General features: G+C 32.0%; 1 protein-coding gene and 1 long non-coding RNA gene across 8 annotated transcripts in view; one reads left to right on the top strand and one right to left on the bottom strand.

Annotated features, from left to right (window-relative positions):
- Window positions 1–18550, bottom strand: part of LOC127708269 (caskin-2-like) — an 87578-nt gene that overhangs the window by 18005 nt on the left and 51023 nt on the right. For all 4 annotated transcript variants that reach the window (XM_052213110.1, XM_052213111.1, XM_052213112.1 and 1 more), the window contains 2 exons: window positions 4605–4778; window positions 398–592 (listed from right to left, as the gene is read on the bottom strand). In XM_052213110.1, the coding sequence (XP_052069070.1) occupies window positions 398–592; window positions 4605–4778 (369 nt within the window). The remainder of the gene's footprint in view (window positions 1–397; window positions 593–4604; window positions 4779–18550) is intronic.
- Window positions 3772–4594, top strand: LOC127708276 (uncharacterized). Of its 4 annotated transcripts, none has more exons than XR_007985226.1 (5): window positions 3781–3835; window positions 3922–3964; window positions 4008–4093; window positions 4352–4437; window positions 4524–4594. It is a non-coding gene; the product is annotated as an uncharacterized LOC127708276 (long non-coding RNA). The 4 variants fall into 4 exon arrangements; XR_007985228.1 differs by lacking the exons at window positions 4352–4437; window positions 4524–4594 and adding exons at window positions 4223–4265; window positions 4309–4351; XR_007985227.1 differs by lacking the exon at window positions 3781–3835 and adding an exon at window positions 3845–3878.

Below are 18550 nucleotides of genomic sequence, written 5' to 3'. Positions count from 1 at the left end.
TCTAGTTGTATCTGTTCTAAACATCAAAACAATTACACAATACACATGTTTTCTTTGAACTCAATCATTACAATCTGACCACACAGTTCTATGGTTTGAATTAAATCAACACCAGCAGTCTGCATTTCTGTAATTTTCTTGTGTCTGCTTCACAAACAAATCCTTCTTTTTTTTTTATCTAACAAGGTCATTTGACCTTCAAATCATTTAAATTTAATATGTCATTCTTTGAGACTAAAATATCAGATATTCTCAGAACATATTTTTTTTAAAGATTTCTTAATATAGCTTTCATATCTAAACAAGTCAAAATTAAAACAGTTTCAAGATGAGAAACAGCAACACTTTCCTTCCTTGAAGAACTAAAATGTAAATATAAAAGACAAAATCAACATACCTGCATGCCCGAATGAAAAAGTTCTGCTACATTTATGTTAGAAATAGGCCCTGATTCCTCTAGCCTGTCAAGACTTCCTACACTAGAACTAGAATTACTGTGATAACTCTGTCTTGAAGATACTCCAGACTCATAACTCTGACCAGATAAACGGTGTTGGTTTACAATCTGTACATTTACATAATTATGTGGAGACTGAAAAAAATGTAAAAAACAACTAGATGTAAGACAGGGTCAGGTATAAGAACAGTTTCAATTTATGGAAACTAGACATGTAAATGAATAAAAGGTATGGTAAATCCTAAAATATTATGTCATGTGGACTTCCTTTTCAACTGATTTTTATAGTTTGTTTCTTTTTTTGTACTGTTACACCACTGTCCCAGGTTAGGGGGAGGGTTGGCGCGCCTTCAAACTAGTTTAACCTCGCCACATTCTGCATGTGCCTGTCCCAAGTCAGGAGCCTGTAACTCAGTGGTGGTCATTTGTTGCTGTATATCATATTTGTTTTTTGTTCATTATTTTGTCTCATTTGAAATCATACCACATGTTCTTATTTTTATATTCCAAACCATATGGTTATTAAGACCTTAGTCTAGAGAAGTACATTTCCTTTAGTCTAAAGAAGTAAAATGCCCTATGTCTAGAGATGAATCTAAAGATGTAAATTGCCTTCAGTTAAAAGAAGTAAACTCTTAGTCCCAAGATGTGAATTGCCCTCAGTTTAAAGAAGTAAAATGCCCTTAGACTATAAATGTAAATTGCTCTCAATTTAGAGAAAGTAAATTGCACTTAGCCTAGGAATGTAAATTTCCCTCAGTCTAAAGATGTAAAGTGCCCTCACTTTAAAGAAGTAAAATGCCCTTTGTCTAAGAGTGTAAATTGCCCTCAGTCTAGATGTAAATTGCAGTCAGTCTAGAGATGTAAATTGCCCTCACTTTAAAGAATTAAAATGACTTTGGTCTAGAGATGTAAATCGCCCTCAGTCTAGATGTAAATTGCCCTCAGTTTAAAGAAGTAAATTGCCCTCAATCTAAATATATATATTGCCCTCAGTCTAAAGATGGAAATTGCCCTTAGTCTAAAGACGTAAATTTTCAATAAGATTCAATACAGATGCAAGTAACTTGCAAGATTGATATAACAAAAGAAACTAATCAGTTGTTGTCTTAATTATATCTTCTCAGTGTTTTTGTTTCTTAAGGATATAAGTTTTTGATGATAATGGCAGATTTATGATAGTCTATGTTAAATCTAAGCACAACATTTTTAGAATAGGAGCCATTTAGAATTTGACATATTGTATAGAAACTTCTTGTCCATTGTAAGTTCATGTTTTGACCTCTGCTGCTAATTTTTGTTGCTGGGTTGCTGTCTTACTGATGCATAATCCACATTTCCTTCTATTTAAAATGTGCAATCTTTAACTTGTGCACTTTGACCATAGTGAATACATTTCTAGTTTCCTCTATTAAATAGATACTTGACTGATGTACATGATACCAAGGTGTTATTATCATTATTCTTTATCTAAAAACATCTTATTATTGTTATTATTTAAATGCTGATGCATTTGGAGTAAGCACTTGTTTTTTGTTCTTGTTTTCTTTTTTCAATTGCTCTTACTGTTGATGCGTTAAATTATTCTGTATAATCATTTTAAAAACTTTGCCCTTAGCAGGATCAACTAATGGAATAATATACCACTTTGATCTTTTTTCATCGCGCTGCAATTACCAGATTCATCAGAGATTCATGGATTTAGAAAATTACAAGTAAAACACAACTTTACTGAAAGAAATTTAATTTAAGAGTAGACAGAGAAAGCACTGTAAATACACCGTAATTAGCTTACTTTCTGAACTTCACAACATTTACAGCCACTTGTGAATACATTAACCAATTTCTTACACAATTAATTGCAGTACAATCTTCCCTATTCTAAACAAGATAGTGTAATAGATAAACCACATAACTCATCAAAAATGATATTTTTCATTTCCAATTTTCAAAGAAAATAAAACACTTACCAGCTAAAACTGACCGATATATATAAAAGTGTCCTTCAGAGTTAATTTTCAGTGTTTCCAAAGATTTACAATAACATGCACTGCCAAGTCAGACTGTTGATTATTGAATTATAGACATGTTCAAAGATGTGTTTTATGGATTAATGTAATAGAATGATAACATAGTAATAATAAAACAGTCATCAAACACAACCTTGTGAATGAGAACAGGTGCCCCCTTCTTACTATAGTACAACAGTAGGACATCTATGATTCATATCAGATATAAATAGAATTTTCTGAAGATTTTACAAGATGTAATATGTCAGCTAATAATATCTGTAACTTCCTAAAGTCATATTTTTAAAAAAGATTTGATAATTCTGTCAGAATGATGACATTATATCTACCATTCATTCATGTTTTATTTCAACATTGCAGTTCTGACGTAAAATATATAGCAACAGTCACAAATCACCCTTTAAATGTGAGTTTAGAAACTGATTAATAGTACATGTATTTGCTTTGTCCCTTTCTTGAAGTAGACTGAATACTTATATTCCAAACACTTTCATGACCCTACACATAATGAAACACTCTCATGACTGTTCACATAATATAGTCAGCTTCTGTACTAGGTTCAGTCAGAACTTCCTAAGTCAATTATTCATGTATCCCCTTGGCAGTCTCACTCTACATTGTGGACTCTTACCTACTGTAAATTTAGAAATTATTGCGAGATTTTTATTAATGCGAATAATGCGACTGGGGGAGAATCGCAATAATAAGAACTCGCATTCTGTTAACTGATACATAGACCTGTATGCAGATTTTTTCAAAGTCGCAATAATTAAACTCGCATTTTTGTCCATTCTTGAAAAATCACAATAAAAAATGCACACAATAATTTCTGAATTTACAGTATCTAGTTACCATTTAAAAATCTTAGTGTATCATTATATCACAGTATCATGTTTATCTTCTTAAATACACAATATTTTCTCCTAGATGTTATGCATCCATCCATATTAAATCTAACTCCTTTTTAGGATCAGGATATGTTTACCCTCCATGCACAACTGCCATTACCCTCACTTTGTAGGAGAGGCTCATACTGTTTTGTTGAACATACTCAATTTTTCTGGTGTCGGTGTTTTTTTTGTTTTTGTGTTATTGTGTTCTTGTTTGTACATGATGTTGTTAGTCTCTGAATTCACTATTTCTGTCAAAGTTATATACCCAAAGTTCCAAGAGAATATTCATAATTGCTTCATCTAGAGATACAGTTAATAAAGAAATGATAGAAAAAATACATTTGTTTAAAAGTTAAATGCAGCCTGTGTTTTGTGAAATGGTGTCCATTATTGTTATGTGTGCCTACCCTAGGTTCTGTATGTCCTGTACTTATTGTTATGTCTGCCTACCCTAGGTTCTTTGTGTCCTGTACTTATTGTAATGTGTGCCTACCCTAGGTTCTGTGTGTCCTGTACTTATTGTAATGTGTGTCTACCCTAGGTTCTGTATGTCCTGTACTTATTGTTATGTGTGCCTACCCTAGGTTCTGTATGTCCTGTACTTATTGTAATGTGTGCCTACTCTAGGTTCTGTATGTCCTGTACTTATTGTAATGTGTGCCTACCCTAGGTTCTGTATGTCCTGTACTTATTGTTATGTGTGCCTACCCTAGGTTCTGTATGTCCTGTACTTATTGTAATGTGTGTCTACCCTAGGTTCTGTATGTCCTGTACTTATTGTTATGTGTGTCTACTCTAGGTTCTGTATGTCCTGTACTTATTGTTATGTGTGTCTACCCTAGGTTCTGTATGTCCTGTACTTATTGTTATGTGTGCCTACCCTAGGTTCTGTATGTCCTGTACTTATTGTTATGTGTGCCTACTCTAGGTTCTGTATGTCCTGTACTTATTGTAATGTGTGTCTACCCTAGGTTCTGTATGTCCTGTACTTATTGTTATGTGTGCCTACCCTAGGTTCTGTATGTCCTGTACTTATTGTTATGTGTGCCTACCCTAGGTTCTGTATGTCCTGTACTTATTGTAATGTGTGCCTACCCTAGGTTCTGTATGTCCTGTACTTATTGTTATGTGTGCCTATCCTAGGTTCTGTATGTCCTGTACTTATTGTTATGTGTGCCTACCCTAGGTTCTGTATGTCCTGTACTTATTGTTATGTGTGCCTACCCTAGGTTCTGTATGTCCTGTACTATAACCTCTCCCTGAATCACTGCTGGCAGCACTATTTCTGTTGGAGTTGGTTGGGCTGATAGAGTTAGCAGTCTTCATATCATTAACTAAGTGATAAGGCACTGGTGATCTATCTTCTCCATTATATTGAGGCACTCGTCCATTCAGGTTCTATAAAACAAGAAAAAGTTGGTTGATAAATTGGTTTTTGTGTACTTTTCGCCTACTGTTTGTAGTTGCCTCATAACTTATCATTGATGATAAGCTATCATTTATGCTGATCAGTATAAGTTAGAAAATTATGTAGATATTTCAAATGATGCACAAACCTAAAATAAATTGCTGCCTTAGCACATAATGGTTATACTGTAGTAAGTGTAGAAAGTTGTATCATTATTTCTACCCTGACAAGTTTCTGTCACTAGTATATGACCACAGTTACTCAAGGTTCAATGTACAAAATGTATAAACACATATACTAGTACTTCATAAACCTGGATGTTAATACACATGTAATGAATTCTTACAAACTTAGGATGTCCTTGCAGATTCAGATCAAATATTAAAAGTCCAATTGAAATATATGTAGATTCTCTGTCTTTTTTCATATGAATATTGCTAGAAAACATGTGCATTAATCTATGTCTCAAGTAAGTTTTTAGAAATATCTGTACACTTGTTTAAGTTGTTACATATTACTAGCAAACAGACAGTTCAAACCATGATGATCAATGAGACTTCTCATGTGAGTTCTAAGAGAGTTGTTTCAATGTGGAGGTTGAAAAAAATTGTATCACTACATATTTGTCTATGCATTTGCCTTGAAATTAAGTAAATGGAATGATTTTTTATAGATTTCCACATAAAATATCTACAGTTATCAATTTTGACCCCTCACCCTGATTAAAATCTTTGATTGATATTTTCATGTAGACACATTGTTCTACCCAACACTACATAGAATTTTGAAGCGATGACGTGACTGCTGTGTGAAAAATGAGATGAAACACACAAAAATGGACTATCATCGGAACTGAGGTATAACCACAAAACCTTTATCATCCCTATTGGTGAAGAGCAAATACCACAGACATATCTGTTCTTTTGAAAATTGCAAATGCATCAGGCAAGAGTTATGCTCCAAATCACAATATGAAAAGATAAACTGCTATTGCACAACAAGATAAGCCTTTTTTGCAAAATTCAAAGTAAATACTTCATTTCAAAGAATAGCATAGCTTTCATACAACATCAGAAAGTAACTATGCAACTGAATCAATTCATGCATTATTTATTAAAAGGTTTTATATCATAAACACGATTTATGATTAACATGTGTTTTTATATCATGTTTACTGTATAAATATGCAGAGAATAGGAAATGCAATGCATATTTTCCATATGGTAAAATGCATATTAACTGCTAGATTTGAAAAAGATGTTTTTTAAATATTGTTTAAACAGAATTATCTTTGGGATATCAATGTATTACATATGTCATATGGAATGTATAGATCTGACTAATACAATAGAAAGCCTGAAAATATGCACGTTTACACTATAGATACAATGGTGTCATACTCTGACATTGTTCTAATAGACATGCAAATCTTTTCAGTAAACAATACTGTCTAATCAATGATTTATTTTTTATAAATTCTTACACATATTCAAGTACAGTTCAACTCCATCAATGTAAAGTAAAACAAAGAAACAATTCTTTATTGACATTTTAATGAACCACATAAATTTCTAAGTGCTTCTATTATTGACTTTTTCCTGTCTTCCTAATTATGGCTTGGAGGTTTTTTATCAAATGAAAATACAAACACTAATTACAATATAAATATAAGGAAATATGGTAATTTAAAAGTACTTAGAGTCTATTATATTCCAAGCTTGTACACTTTAAACCTTCTTCAATACACTGATCTATTCATAATCTTTAGTGATCCGAGAGTGATCCAAGCATTTCTGAAAAGCATGGCCATATATGTTTTCTGTTGCAGTTGTAAGTCATTATGTGAACAGTGAAACAAGAGTGTACACCCTGAAATGTCTCATTTGCTTTACTGATGATGATTGAACTAGTTGAAAGTCTTTAAAATGAAGTTTTTCTACAAATATCACATAAACTTAACATTATCAATGAACCATGTAAATGAGCTAAAGGTCAGATGAACTCTGCCAAGCAGACATGTTCACCTCACAATCATTCCATATGCCAACTATAGTTATAACCTATTACTTAGTATCTTAGAAACAGACATAATCACAAAATTCAATATTGGCCAATGAACCATGAAAATGAGGTCAAGGTCAGATGAACCCTACCAGACAGACAAATACACTATACAATCATTCCATACAACAACTATAGTTGACCTATTGCTTATAGTATCTTAGAAACAGACATAATCACAAAAACTTAATGTTGACCAATGAACCATGAAAAGAAGGTTATGGTCAAAGGAACCATGCCTGACATGTCTTTGAAAATCAGAAATCATAATGTGTACTTTATAGATTTTAGAAACCATTAGGTCTACTCTTTTAAATTTTGAAACCATTGTGTCTACTCTGATATAGAGGAATTATTAGGTCTACTCTATAGAATTCTAAACCATTGTGTCTACTCTTGATATAGAGGAATTTATAGGTCTACCGATTTTAATTAATAAGTTATTTAGCTTACTGCGGGAAATCATTGTGGATCTGTTATTATAATGGTTAAAGAAATGATGATTATTTTTATTACAGTGAGCTGACAAATTTTGGCAATATGTTATGATAGACTTTTTTTGACAAACAGATTGAATTTAAAGACTTGGAAAATGAGTAAGGGAACCAGATGAATAACTAAGAGAAGATGATATTTACAGAGAAGATAAACGAAGTATTGGTGTAGGTGTATAGTTAATAATCTACTTATATCAGATGTTATTATATCTTATCTTAAGTACTGTACAGTAATGTGATAAATAGTACAATAACATATACAGCTGCTATTTCTGTAACACTTATGTAACAAGCATAGCAACATCATTCATCCGAAATATCACAATAGTTGTTTAGCCCAATATGACGTGTTCCTCCTTCAAACATTTGTTCAGTCGATAGCCGTGGAAAAAAAAAAACCTAAGATAACCAGCATCAAATGAGTAAAGGATGGATGTCATCAGCTGAACTGATAAGATGATACTAACTGATATCATTTTTGCTCCTGCCATTTTTACATCAAGTCTTGTTTTTGCTACCAAAACAAGAAGTTTTGGAGGTTTTAGTTACTTTTTATTAGTGGCATCTTAAATGTTATGAAAAGTAAAGCATCTTTATTTCATCATGTTCATTAACTAGTAAATTGCACATTGCAGACATCAGCCAGGTGTGTGTTAGATATCGGTAGTAATACCATCTGTATCAATAGATAACACATTTCTGGGTGGATTTACTCACCAGTGTACAGATAAACAGAAAACATCACTATCTCTGGTAAACCACAGACCAATAAAACTTAAGTATGTACTTAAAAACATTCACTTTTATACATCTTCTCACATACAGACTTTTAATGAATAATAGCATATCATCATTTTAAAAGTTTATTTAAAGTTTCAGAAATTATTCACAAAAACACTTTCTGTTCATTTTTTTTTAAAAGTTAATTTAAACATTGAATAATCAGGTGTTGCTCCTAGATCCAAATGGATTTGTTCTCAAATTTTAAGAAGACTGAACACCAATTTTTATATTTTTATACATTATACATTAAAACAACTCTTTTTAAAGCAATATAAGAAGGTTTCCCGTATGATTCATGTTTAAATATATATCAATCACATGAACCCAGGGATTTAAGAGCCTACAAAATTTAAAAATACAAAAGAATGTGGATAAGCAAATAGAAATCTTATGGAAGAAGAAAAGTGTTTTCATAACATTAAGTAAAGTATAAAAATAACCAAAAATAGGGCACAGCTTGATCCTACTGCAGAGGTTGAACCCTGAATAGTTGGGCCAAGTATGGACACAATATTCAAGATTGATACAGCTCTGAATTTGAATTGTGATTAAATATTTGATGCAGCATAGGTTTCTGACACAGAATGAATGTGGTCTAAGAACTTAACTAGAGGCTCTCAAGATCCTGTGTCGCTCACCTGTATTTACTGATGCTTTGGAAATCATGTAAAATAAGGTTAAAATCATAATTAATAGTATTAGATATTAGATATTATAATGATATCTAAGATAATAACAAAAAACTACAAAATTTTTGTAAAATTACTAACTCAGGGGCAGCAACCCAACAACAGGTTGTCGGATTCGTCTGAAAATTTCAGGGCAGATAAATCTAAATCTGATGAACATTTTTGCCACCTGTCAGATTTGCTCTAAAAGCTTTAGTTTCAGAGATATAAACCAAAAACTGCATTTTACCCCTATGTTCTATTTTTAACCAAGTCGGCCATGATGGTTGGAAGGCGGGGTCATCGGACAAATTTTTTAAACTAGATACCCTAATAATGATTATGGCCAAGTATGGTTAAATTTGTCTGAGTAGTTTCAGAGAAGAAGATTTTTGTAAGAGATTACAAAAATTTACAAAAAATTGTTAAAAATTGACTATTAAGGGCAATAACTCCTAAAGGGGTCGACTGACAATTTTGGTCATGACAACTTATTTGTAGATCTTACTTTGCAGAACATTATTGCTGTTTACAGTTTATCTCTATCTATAATAATATTCAAGATAATAACCAAAAACTGCAAAATTTCCTTAAAATTAACAATTCAGGGGCAGCAACCCAACAACAGGTTGTCAGATTTGTCTGAAAATTTCAAGGCAGATAGATCTTGACCTGATAATCAGTTTTACCCTTCGTCAGATTTACTCTAAATGCTTTGGTTTCAGAGATATAAGCCAAAATCTACATTTTACCCCTATGTTCTATTTTTAGCCATGGTGGCCATCTTGGTTGGTTGGCGGGGTAATCGGACACATTTTTTAAACTAGATACTTGAATGATGATTGTGTTTAAGTTTGGGTGCATTTGGCCCAGTAGTTTCAGAGGAGAAGATTTTTGTAAAAGTTTACGGACGACGGACGCAAAGTGATGAGAAAAGCTCACTTGACCTTTCAGGTCAGGTGAGCTAAAAATTAGAAATTGGACATTTACCTATTGATCCAATATCCAAAATCTAAATACATGGTAAGATTCAGCTTATCAAAGAACCCCAAGAATTCAATTTTTGATGAAATCAAAAAGTTTAATTTTGGACCCTTTGGACCTCAATGTGGACAAATTTGATAACAGGGCACAAAATCTAAAATCTAAATACACGGTTAGATTCAGCATATCAAAGAACCCCATATAGTCAACTTTTGTTGAAATCAAACAAAAGTTTAATTTTGGACACCGATTAACTTAAAAACTGGGCCCAAAATCAAAAATCTAAATGCATGTTTAGATTCAACATTAAAGAACCCTAAGAATTCATTTTTTGTTGAAATCAAACAAAGTTTAATTTTGGACCCTTTGGACCTTATGTGGACCAATTTGAAAACAGGACACAAATATAAAAAAAAACTCATGTTTAGATTCGGCATATCAAAGAACCCCAATGATTCAATTTTTGATGAAATCAAACAAAGTATAATTTTTTATCCTTTGGACCTCAATGTGAACCAATTTAAAAACATGGCCTTAATCCAAAACACACTGTGAGATTCAGCATATTAAGAATTCAACGCTTTCAATTAAACCCCATTAAAAGTGGTCAAGAAATAAGCAATTTATTCAAAGCATTAGAAAAGTATTACATTTGGCACCTTTTTCCTAAACTGAGTGAGTGAGTGAGTTAGGGCCAAAAACCCAATATCAAATCCCAACCTTCCTGTTTTGATATGGAACCTTGTGGTACAATTTCAAAAAGAGATCCATAGACTTATACTCAAGTTATTGTCCGGAAACAAGAAAATCCTTGATTTTTGGCCCCTTTTTGGCTACTAATTTCTAAATGGTTTGGGCCATAACCCCCTAATCAATCTCAACCTTCCTTTTGAGGTATGGAACCTTGTGGTACAATTTCATACATGTCATATAGATCCATACAATTATACACAAGTTATTATCCTGAAACAAGAAAAATGCTTGTTTTTGGCCCCTAATTCCTAAATAGTTAGGTCTATAACCCCCAAAATCAATCCCAATCTTCCTGTTGTGGTATGGAACCTATGGTACAATTTCATAGAGATTCATACACTTATTCAAGTTATTGTCTAGAAACAAAATGTCTTATGACGACAACATCATACCATTATACGGCCGCACAATTTTAGCGGTTGTATAATAAAATGATTCAATTCAGGAAAAGACAGAGGATTATTAATCTACAACAATATTAAAAGCAATTTGGTTTTAACCAAACTTAGTCTTAACAAACAAAAATTATCATTCTGCATAACAAATTCAACTATTCTTGATCCACTTGACAATCTGCTTTATGTCTATATTTAGCAAACTAATAACTTGAAGATCGATTTTCACTTATAAACCTGAAGTCAGCATCTTTTCCATTTCTTGTATCTACAGTAACAATATGGTCTTATCTGTATCTCCTGTAGCTAAAGGTCTTATGTTATCTTATACTTTAGTAAATACAAACCTATTAATAAAACATTACGTTACATAAGTCATCAGCAATGTGACGTCTATTTACGATCTATATGACTGTTGTCTATTAATGATCTATATAACTGTTTATGTTACATACAGTCTGAGCATACAGTAGTTACATCCTTGGTTATTTCTGATAGCTTCATAGCTAACAAATTAAGCCTTTATTATCTTTTGGACTTATTAATGTCTTTTTCTACAGGAATATCATTTTATATTCACATAACTGTTACAAATTTTCTTTAAAAATTAAAGCTGGTCTCTTTAATCATAAAATGTCTTACAAAAAAATATCAACAAAAATTCATGTCAGCTTTGATAAAAAGAAACACATGGAAAGAGACAAAAACCAAAGTGTATTTATATAGAATTATCAAACTAGGAAACTGCAAAGAAAATTTGCATTGTTTCCCTCGACTTCAGGGCTGACAAGCTTCTCCAAACTATACAAAACATAAATACAATAAGGTACTTAACTTTAGAGAGGCTCCTAATGTTTTACTATTTAACAAGAATGCACAATACTTCAATGTTAGTCACTTAGGGAAATATCTTCAATTTAAGCATTTTTTAGGTTATGGTTTCCAATTTGCAGCAATACAACTCAATAGAAAATAGCTCCATTGTTGGATATCAAAATCCATAATTTCGTAAAATAATAAAATCTACTTTATATTGTATATATAGAGGTTCTTCTTCATTAATTTGTACAGCATTTCCAGTAAAAAATAGTTCACATACTGTAGGTTCTTACATTTTTTCTTGGGTCCCAATTTTTATTAATTAAGGAAAAAGTGTATTTTTGTGAATATTTTATTTTGTGGTTTTACAAACCTATAGAAAATTTGTACTTTATTGAACACTTTAATCTGTGGTTTAGCCATGAAATCCATGACAATTATTATCCCATCAATAATGACGAATCCATAGAACATTTCCCATAGCATCTCAAGGAAAATTATGTAACATTGCAAAAGGCATTCAACTTTGAATTAAAATGAAAATAACCAGTAGCAATAAGGCTTCCATTTTTTTTAATTATGTTTTACAGTAATGCGCATTTTTATAATGGTGAAATAATGCATTTTGGGAATGCTAAATAACCTTAGACTAGTTTTGAACTATGATACACACACACACGCTGTACTTTTTACAAATGATCAATTCATATGCAGAAATCTGATTCCCAAATGCACTTATTAGCCTTAACAGTCAAGGTGTACTTTTAAGTTCTTATCTTAAATGATACAGGCTCAAGATAATAAAGAGAAGTGGTTTTAATTGCCAATTACAGATGACAAATGGCCCAATGCACTAGAATGCTCCAGGTAATGTGATCAAAGACAATTTTTTAAGGCTAATTATAAATATGTGGCTAGATGAACTTTAGGGATAGTTCAAAACATGCCCATCAAATTGTTAATAAGTACATGGAAGATCAGAGAAAATCAAGGTGACCATGACAATATGCACAAAAACTGCATAAAAAGTTTATTGATAACTAGATCTAATCAATTAAAGGTGAAAATGACCATATTTTGATAAATTAAACTACCAATTTAAAAACAACAGGGTATAACATAATTGTATAACAATAACAGTTCTTACTCCTTGTTGAGGTGGTGAGGTGGTGAGAATAAACAGTGTGAGGCAAAATGTCCCTCCAAACCATTACATAAATGTATCAACATTTTATTTGAATTTGAGACAGTTCTACTATTTTCCATTTCCTATATTGAGATAGTCTGGAACCACAATCTCCATGATGCTTTATTTTTATGTAAATGTTCCATCGATCATACAATTAGTTCAATGGCATGTAATGAAAAACTATTACTATCCAATTAGATATTTCTATTGGTTAAATATATTTACATTATAAATAATAAAGAATGTAATATAATCAATTTTCCATTAAACAAACTGAAGATTTGCTGACACATCATTTTCTAAAGCCCCATTTCTAGATAAATAAACATGAAACTATTTACTATATTATGTTTTTTTTAATTTTCAGCCATATGTTGAGTCGTTGACTGTAAGGAGCTTGATCTTAGCGGCAATGATATAAATATAATGATTATTGCAAGTACCACCTGCCCTGGTACCTAGAGTGAAACAAATGATATTTTATGAATTCTCCTTGAAAATCTGCAGGTTAAAGCTTACAAGAAAATGCTGAATTTGTTATTCCTATACATGTTGTTTTCCATAAAGTTAAGATAAAAGATAGGAATGTCTGGGAGGGTTGTTACTAACTTCAGATGTATGAAAACACTGGAGATCATATACTATTTAAACTGGAGATGTTAGATCAGGCATTTAAAAGAAACAAAAATGTGTCCATTTCACGGATTCCCCATTTGCACTATCATTTTCTATGTTCAGTGGACTGTGAAATTGGGGTCAAAACTCTAATTTGGCATTAAAATTAGAAATATCATATCATAGGGACATGTGTACTAAGTTTAAAGTTGATTGGACTTCAACTTCATCAAAAACTACCTTGACCAAAAACTTTAACCTGAAGCGGGACAGACGGACAAATGAACGGACGCACAGACCGAAAAACATAAATGTTCCCTGTGCATCCTGCCTGTTTCTGACGGATGGTTTAATGTACCCTTTGCACTCAGTTTTAGTGACCTCAGTGTCTCAGATGACACAAAGACGGATGGTGAAATGTACCCTTTGCATTCTGTTTCAGTGGCCTTAGTGCCTCAGGTGACACACGGATGGACAGTGAAAATGTACCCTTTGCACTCTATTTCGGTGGCCTTGGTGTATCAGGTGACACATAGGGAGGGTTCAAATGTACCCAGTGCATTCTCTGTCAGTGACCTTAGTGTCTCAGGTGACAAACTTTTTTGATATATTGGACGATGACATTTTTGATATATTGGACAATGACATTTTTGATATATTGGACAATGACATTTTTGATATATTGGACAATGACATTTTTGATATTTTGGACAATGACATTTTTGATATTTTGGACGATGACATTTTTGATATATTGGACGATGACATTTTTGATGAACATATAACTCAAATGGAAAATGAAAATATTAAACAATGAATAAATATCGTTTTTTTAAAAAAAGGTGTGAGATATATAGATTTTCTCTAATTCTTCGTCAATTTATCCCTTTCTGCACCCATTGTATAAAAAAAATTTAATCAACGTGTGGTTCGTTTGATCTCAGTTCTTCATTGGATAAAATCCGATTATGACGTCGAATTTTCTTGCTTTCCTCTGAATTTCCTATTGTGACGGCATGAAAAAAGGCGACCATGCCTGATGATGTCACATAGAAAGAACACATCTTTTTGCAGATCATTCAAAAAGAAGGAATAAGTTTGCCTGCATATCGTTTGAAAATCATTAGAGAAACAGATTCCACCACCAAATCTCGTGTAATACAATATTTATCCACTCTCGACAGTTAAATTTTAAACATTTAAAATGCTCGGCGAGCCTCGCGGTTTAAATTTGAAAATTTAACTGTCTCGAGTGGATAAATATCGTATCACACTCGATACAGTGGTAGAATCTATATTTCTCTAATTCTTCGTCAATTCATCCCTTTCTGCACCCATTGTATAAAAAAATTTAACCAACATGTGGTTCGTTTGATCTCAGTTCTTCATTGGTTAAAATCCGATTATGACGTCGAATTTTCTTGCTTTCCTCTGAATTTCCTATAGTGACGGCATGAAAAAAGGCGACCATGCCTGATGACGTCACATAGAAAGAACACATCTTTTTGCAGATCATTCAAAAAGAAGGAATAAGTTCGCATGCATATTGTTTGAAAATCATTAGAGAAACAGATTCCACCACCAAATCTCGTGTAATACGATATTTATCCACTCTCGACAGTTAAATTTTAAATATTTAAAACGCTCGGCGAGCCTCGCGTTTTAAATTTGAAAATTTAACTGTCTCGGGTGGATAAATATCGTATCACACTCGATGCAGTGGTAGAATCTATATATAACATGGCATTTTTCATATCAGACCCCTTATCAGCCCAGTTCATGATATCAGCCCGAGAGCTGACAGGCTCGAGGGATGATTTTGACCATGGCTGATAAGGGGTCTGATATGAAAAATGACATGTTATGTTCTTTTTATCATATACTTCAGCAGAAGACATACAGACAAAAACTATTTTCAAAACTTTGAAAAAATGCATTTGTTGTAAAATTTGTTTTGCATTTTTTAATAATATATTTTTTTATACAACTTTGTTATGTTTTACACAAAAAAAACGTACCATTGAGGTGTATTTTCCGGATTTGCCGAATGACGTCGAAATGTCACGTTACAGAAAAGCATGCGATAATAACCAGAAGCAGTTTATAAAACGGAAGCCGTTGATAAAAGTCATATCACACGGTTAAAGCAATTCTTCAAATTTAATGAATAAATATATGTACAAATTAGTTTTATCATGGGGTACAATTATACCATTATTTTCTATCAGTATATGATAAAATGGCTTTTCTAATATACTTAGAAGTAAATACATGTAAATTGTATGTGTTATATGACCAGTGGCAATCGTGCTGTATCAGCCATCCGTGATGATATCGATATCAGTCACGGTTGCAAAGCCTTTATCACACCCCTAATCTATATGACGTCACGTCATCGATATCAGTCATGGTTGCAAAGGCTTTATCAAATCCCTAATCTATATTATGTCATGTCATGTTAAAAAAAAATTTCTACTAGAGTTATATATTAAAGTGAATAGGATCTGGCTTTTTCAATATCACACACCGTATCAACCCTCAACCAATATAATCCCTCGAGCAGAGCTCTTGGGATAATCTGGATGTCTTGGGTTGATACGGAAGTGATATTGAAAAAGCCATATAATATTCTCTATATATAGCAAACATTTGTTAAAGCATCTATTCCTGCTCTGCTACCTTATGACTTAAATGGAAAAGAAAGTATGCTGTATAAATTCATGGTATAAAATCACTTGACAAAACCAAAATTCAAAGGAACAGTGCTTTTATTGATGTTCTTAATCTCTTAAATGAATACAATTGGGTATATACAGTCTGAGATAGTTTCTGTAAATTTGATTCACGACTGTTCTCAACTCGGGGTGATCTAAAGATTTGCAAATAAGGTAGGACGCCTTGTGTTCCAAGTTGATAGTAAAATAGTCATTAAATATGACAGATTACTGCAAATAAGGTAGGATTCCTTGTGTTCCAAGTTGGTAGTAAAATAGTCATTAAATATGACAGATTACTGGTATGTAAAATTAATGGCAATGAACTTCAAATATCAAGGAACCACTAACTCCATTGATAAATCTCAGACATTATCTGCAAATTGAAATCTTGCTGTTCAATTGCTTATACTGCTTATACTCTTTTTTTAAATAACAAGTAAGTCATCTGCAAATTGTGCATAAAATGAAACAAATTTTAGATAACGATTAAAATCTGTAAGTCAAAAAACATAAATGAGAATTAAGGCAAACAGCTTAACCTTAATCAGATTTACCCAAGCAAACTATGTCAGATACAAATTAAGAATCTTTCTGTATCTATGGCAATAGAAAACCAATACACTAAAATCAGTTCATCAACCAGCTGTAATGTCTTAATATCTTGCACAGGAATCAGCAATGTATTTAACAGTTTTTTTGGGATTAACGAACATTTAATTCCAATTTTACAGAGACCACAGAGGGGAAATGATGCTTTCATGAAAAGAAACTTCTGAAGGCCAAAAAGATAGTTTTTTTTTACTGATTTTACCTAGGGAATTGACTGTAGTAATTATTTAGAGTTTTAGCTAGATAACAAGGTCTTTATTTTTCTGCAGAATCATCAGGTCTTTCATCTGTTCCTTGAGGCAAAAATGGTACTGGATGTAAAAACATGATTGAAAGCAAATATTTGGTAAAAGTCATCTTCTAATTTTTAGTTCCTTGAGGTGGAAGTGTCATAATGTATTTCTAGATAAGGGCACAGCATGCACAATTATCAAAAATACTACAGATGAAGATATGGTAGAAATATTTCCAATTCACGGCCATAACTCATAGTAAGAAATGTATTACCAGTCTAATTTTGTTATACTATGATCATGCAATACACAATACCCCCAACAGATAACCTAATACACAAAGGTTATAGCTGGGACCCTTGCTGATAATTTACTAATGATAAGAATTATGATTGATGGAGTTAGTCAGAATTATGGATCCATCATAATAGAAGTAACAGCCATCTGTTCATTACCATAAAGAATACATTCATATTATACAGAACCTGTAGCCAAAGATATTCTGCATGAATAATTTCTTCTCAGCATTGTTTTCAAAGAAAATAGCTTGTTTCTTCATGTGTTGATGTTTCACATTTTATCTTGAAAGTAACTATCATTAATAAAGATAGAACCCTGAAACCCAATTATACTCTGGTTGTCCTTGGTTAATGTCCGTCATATTTTTTTTTTTGTAAATTGTTTTGTTAAAAATTAGACTGTTAGTTTTCTTGTTTGAGCTGTTTCGGTATTTATATATCCTTGACTTTCATTATTTTGTGTTTGAGTGTTCCTGGTGAAGGTTAATGCAGAAAATATGTTTGAACTAAAATGTATCGAATACATCATGTAACTTGGTTTTCTGAAATTTGAGGAAAATTGATAAATATGTTGTAAACATTGACACATTCCAAATATCTCTATTTATTCATATTTGTTGACCTAAAAGATTTTTTTTATAATTGCAATATCATTACATGAATCATTTAGGCTTGTCTTGCTTCAAAAAATATTTTCCTCTCTAGTTTGACCAGTTTAAACTACTATGTCAATATTTGCTAATTCTGGTTAAACTAATTTTGTTTTCATCAATATCTCTTCAAATCCAATTAAATTGCACTTCTAACATTTTCTGTTTCATTTAGAGGAAACAATTAAACTGAGAGATTATTTCTGACTGGAAACCAATACTTTGACATTATACATCCTTATCAATCAATGATAATTTCATACTCATAAAAACATTCTCTAGATTCAGATGGTTGTCAACATCCTACACCACTATCTTCCAAAAAAAATATTCATAAATTTGGTTATTTTATCGTTAAATCAAACACTTTTTACCATAAATTGGCACATTTAACTCCAAACAAATCATGCATAAACATTAATAGGAAACTAATATGTGTATTGGAGTGTGAAATTATAGGTTTTAATGAATCAATCTATTGGGTAATAAT

The sequence above is a fragment of the Mytilus californianus genome, unplaced genomic scaffold (genome assembly GCF_021869535.1).
Source record: "Mytilus californianus isolate M0D057914Y unplaced genomic scaffold, xbMytCali1.0.p SCAF_7, whole genome shotgun sequence".
Classification (NCBI taxonomy): Eukaryota; Metazoa; Mollusca; class Bivalvia; order Mytilida; family Mytilidae; genus Mytilus; species Mytilus californianus.
Note: the sequence above shows the minus strand (reverse complement) of the source record. Positions and strands in the feature narration are given on the sequence as shown.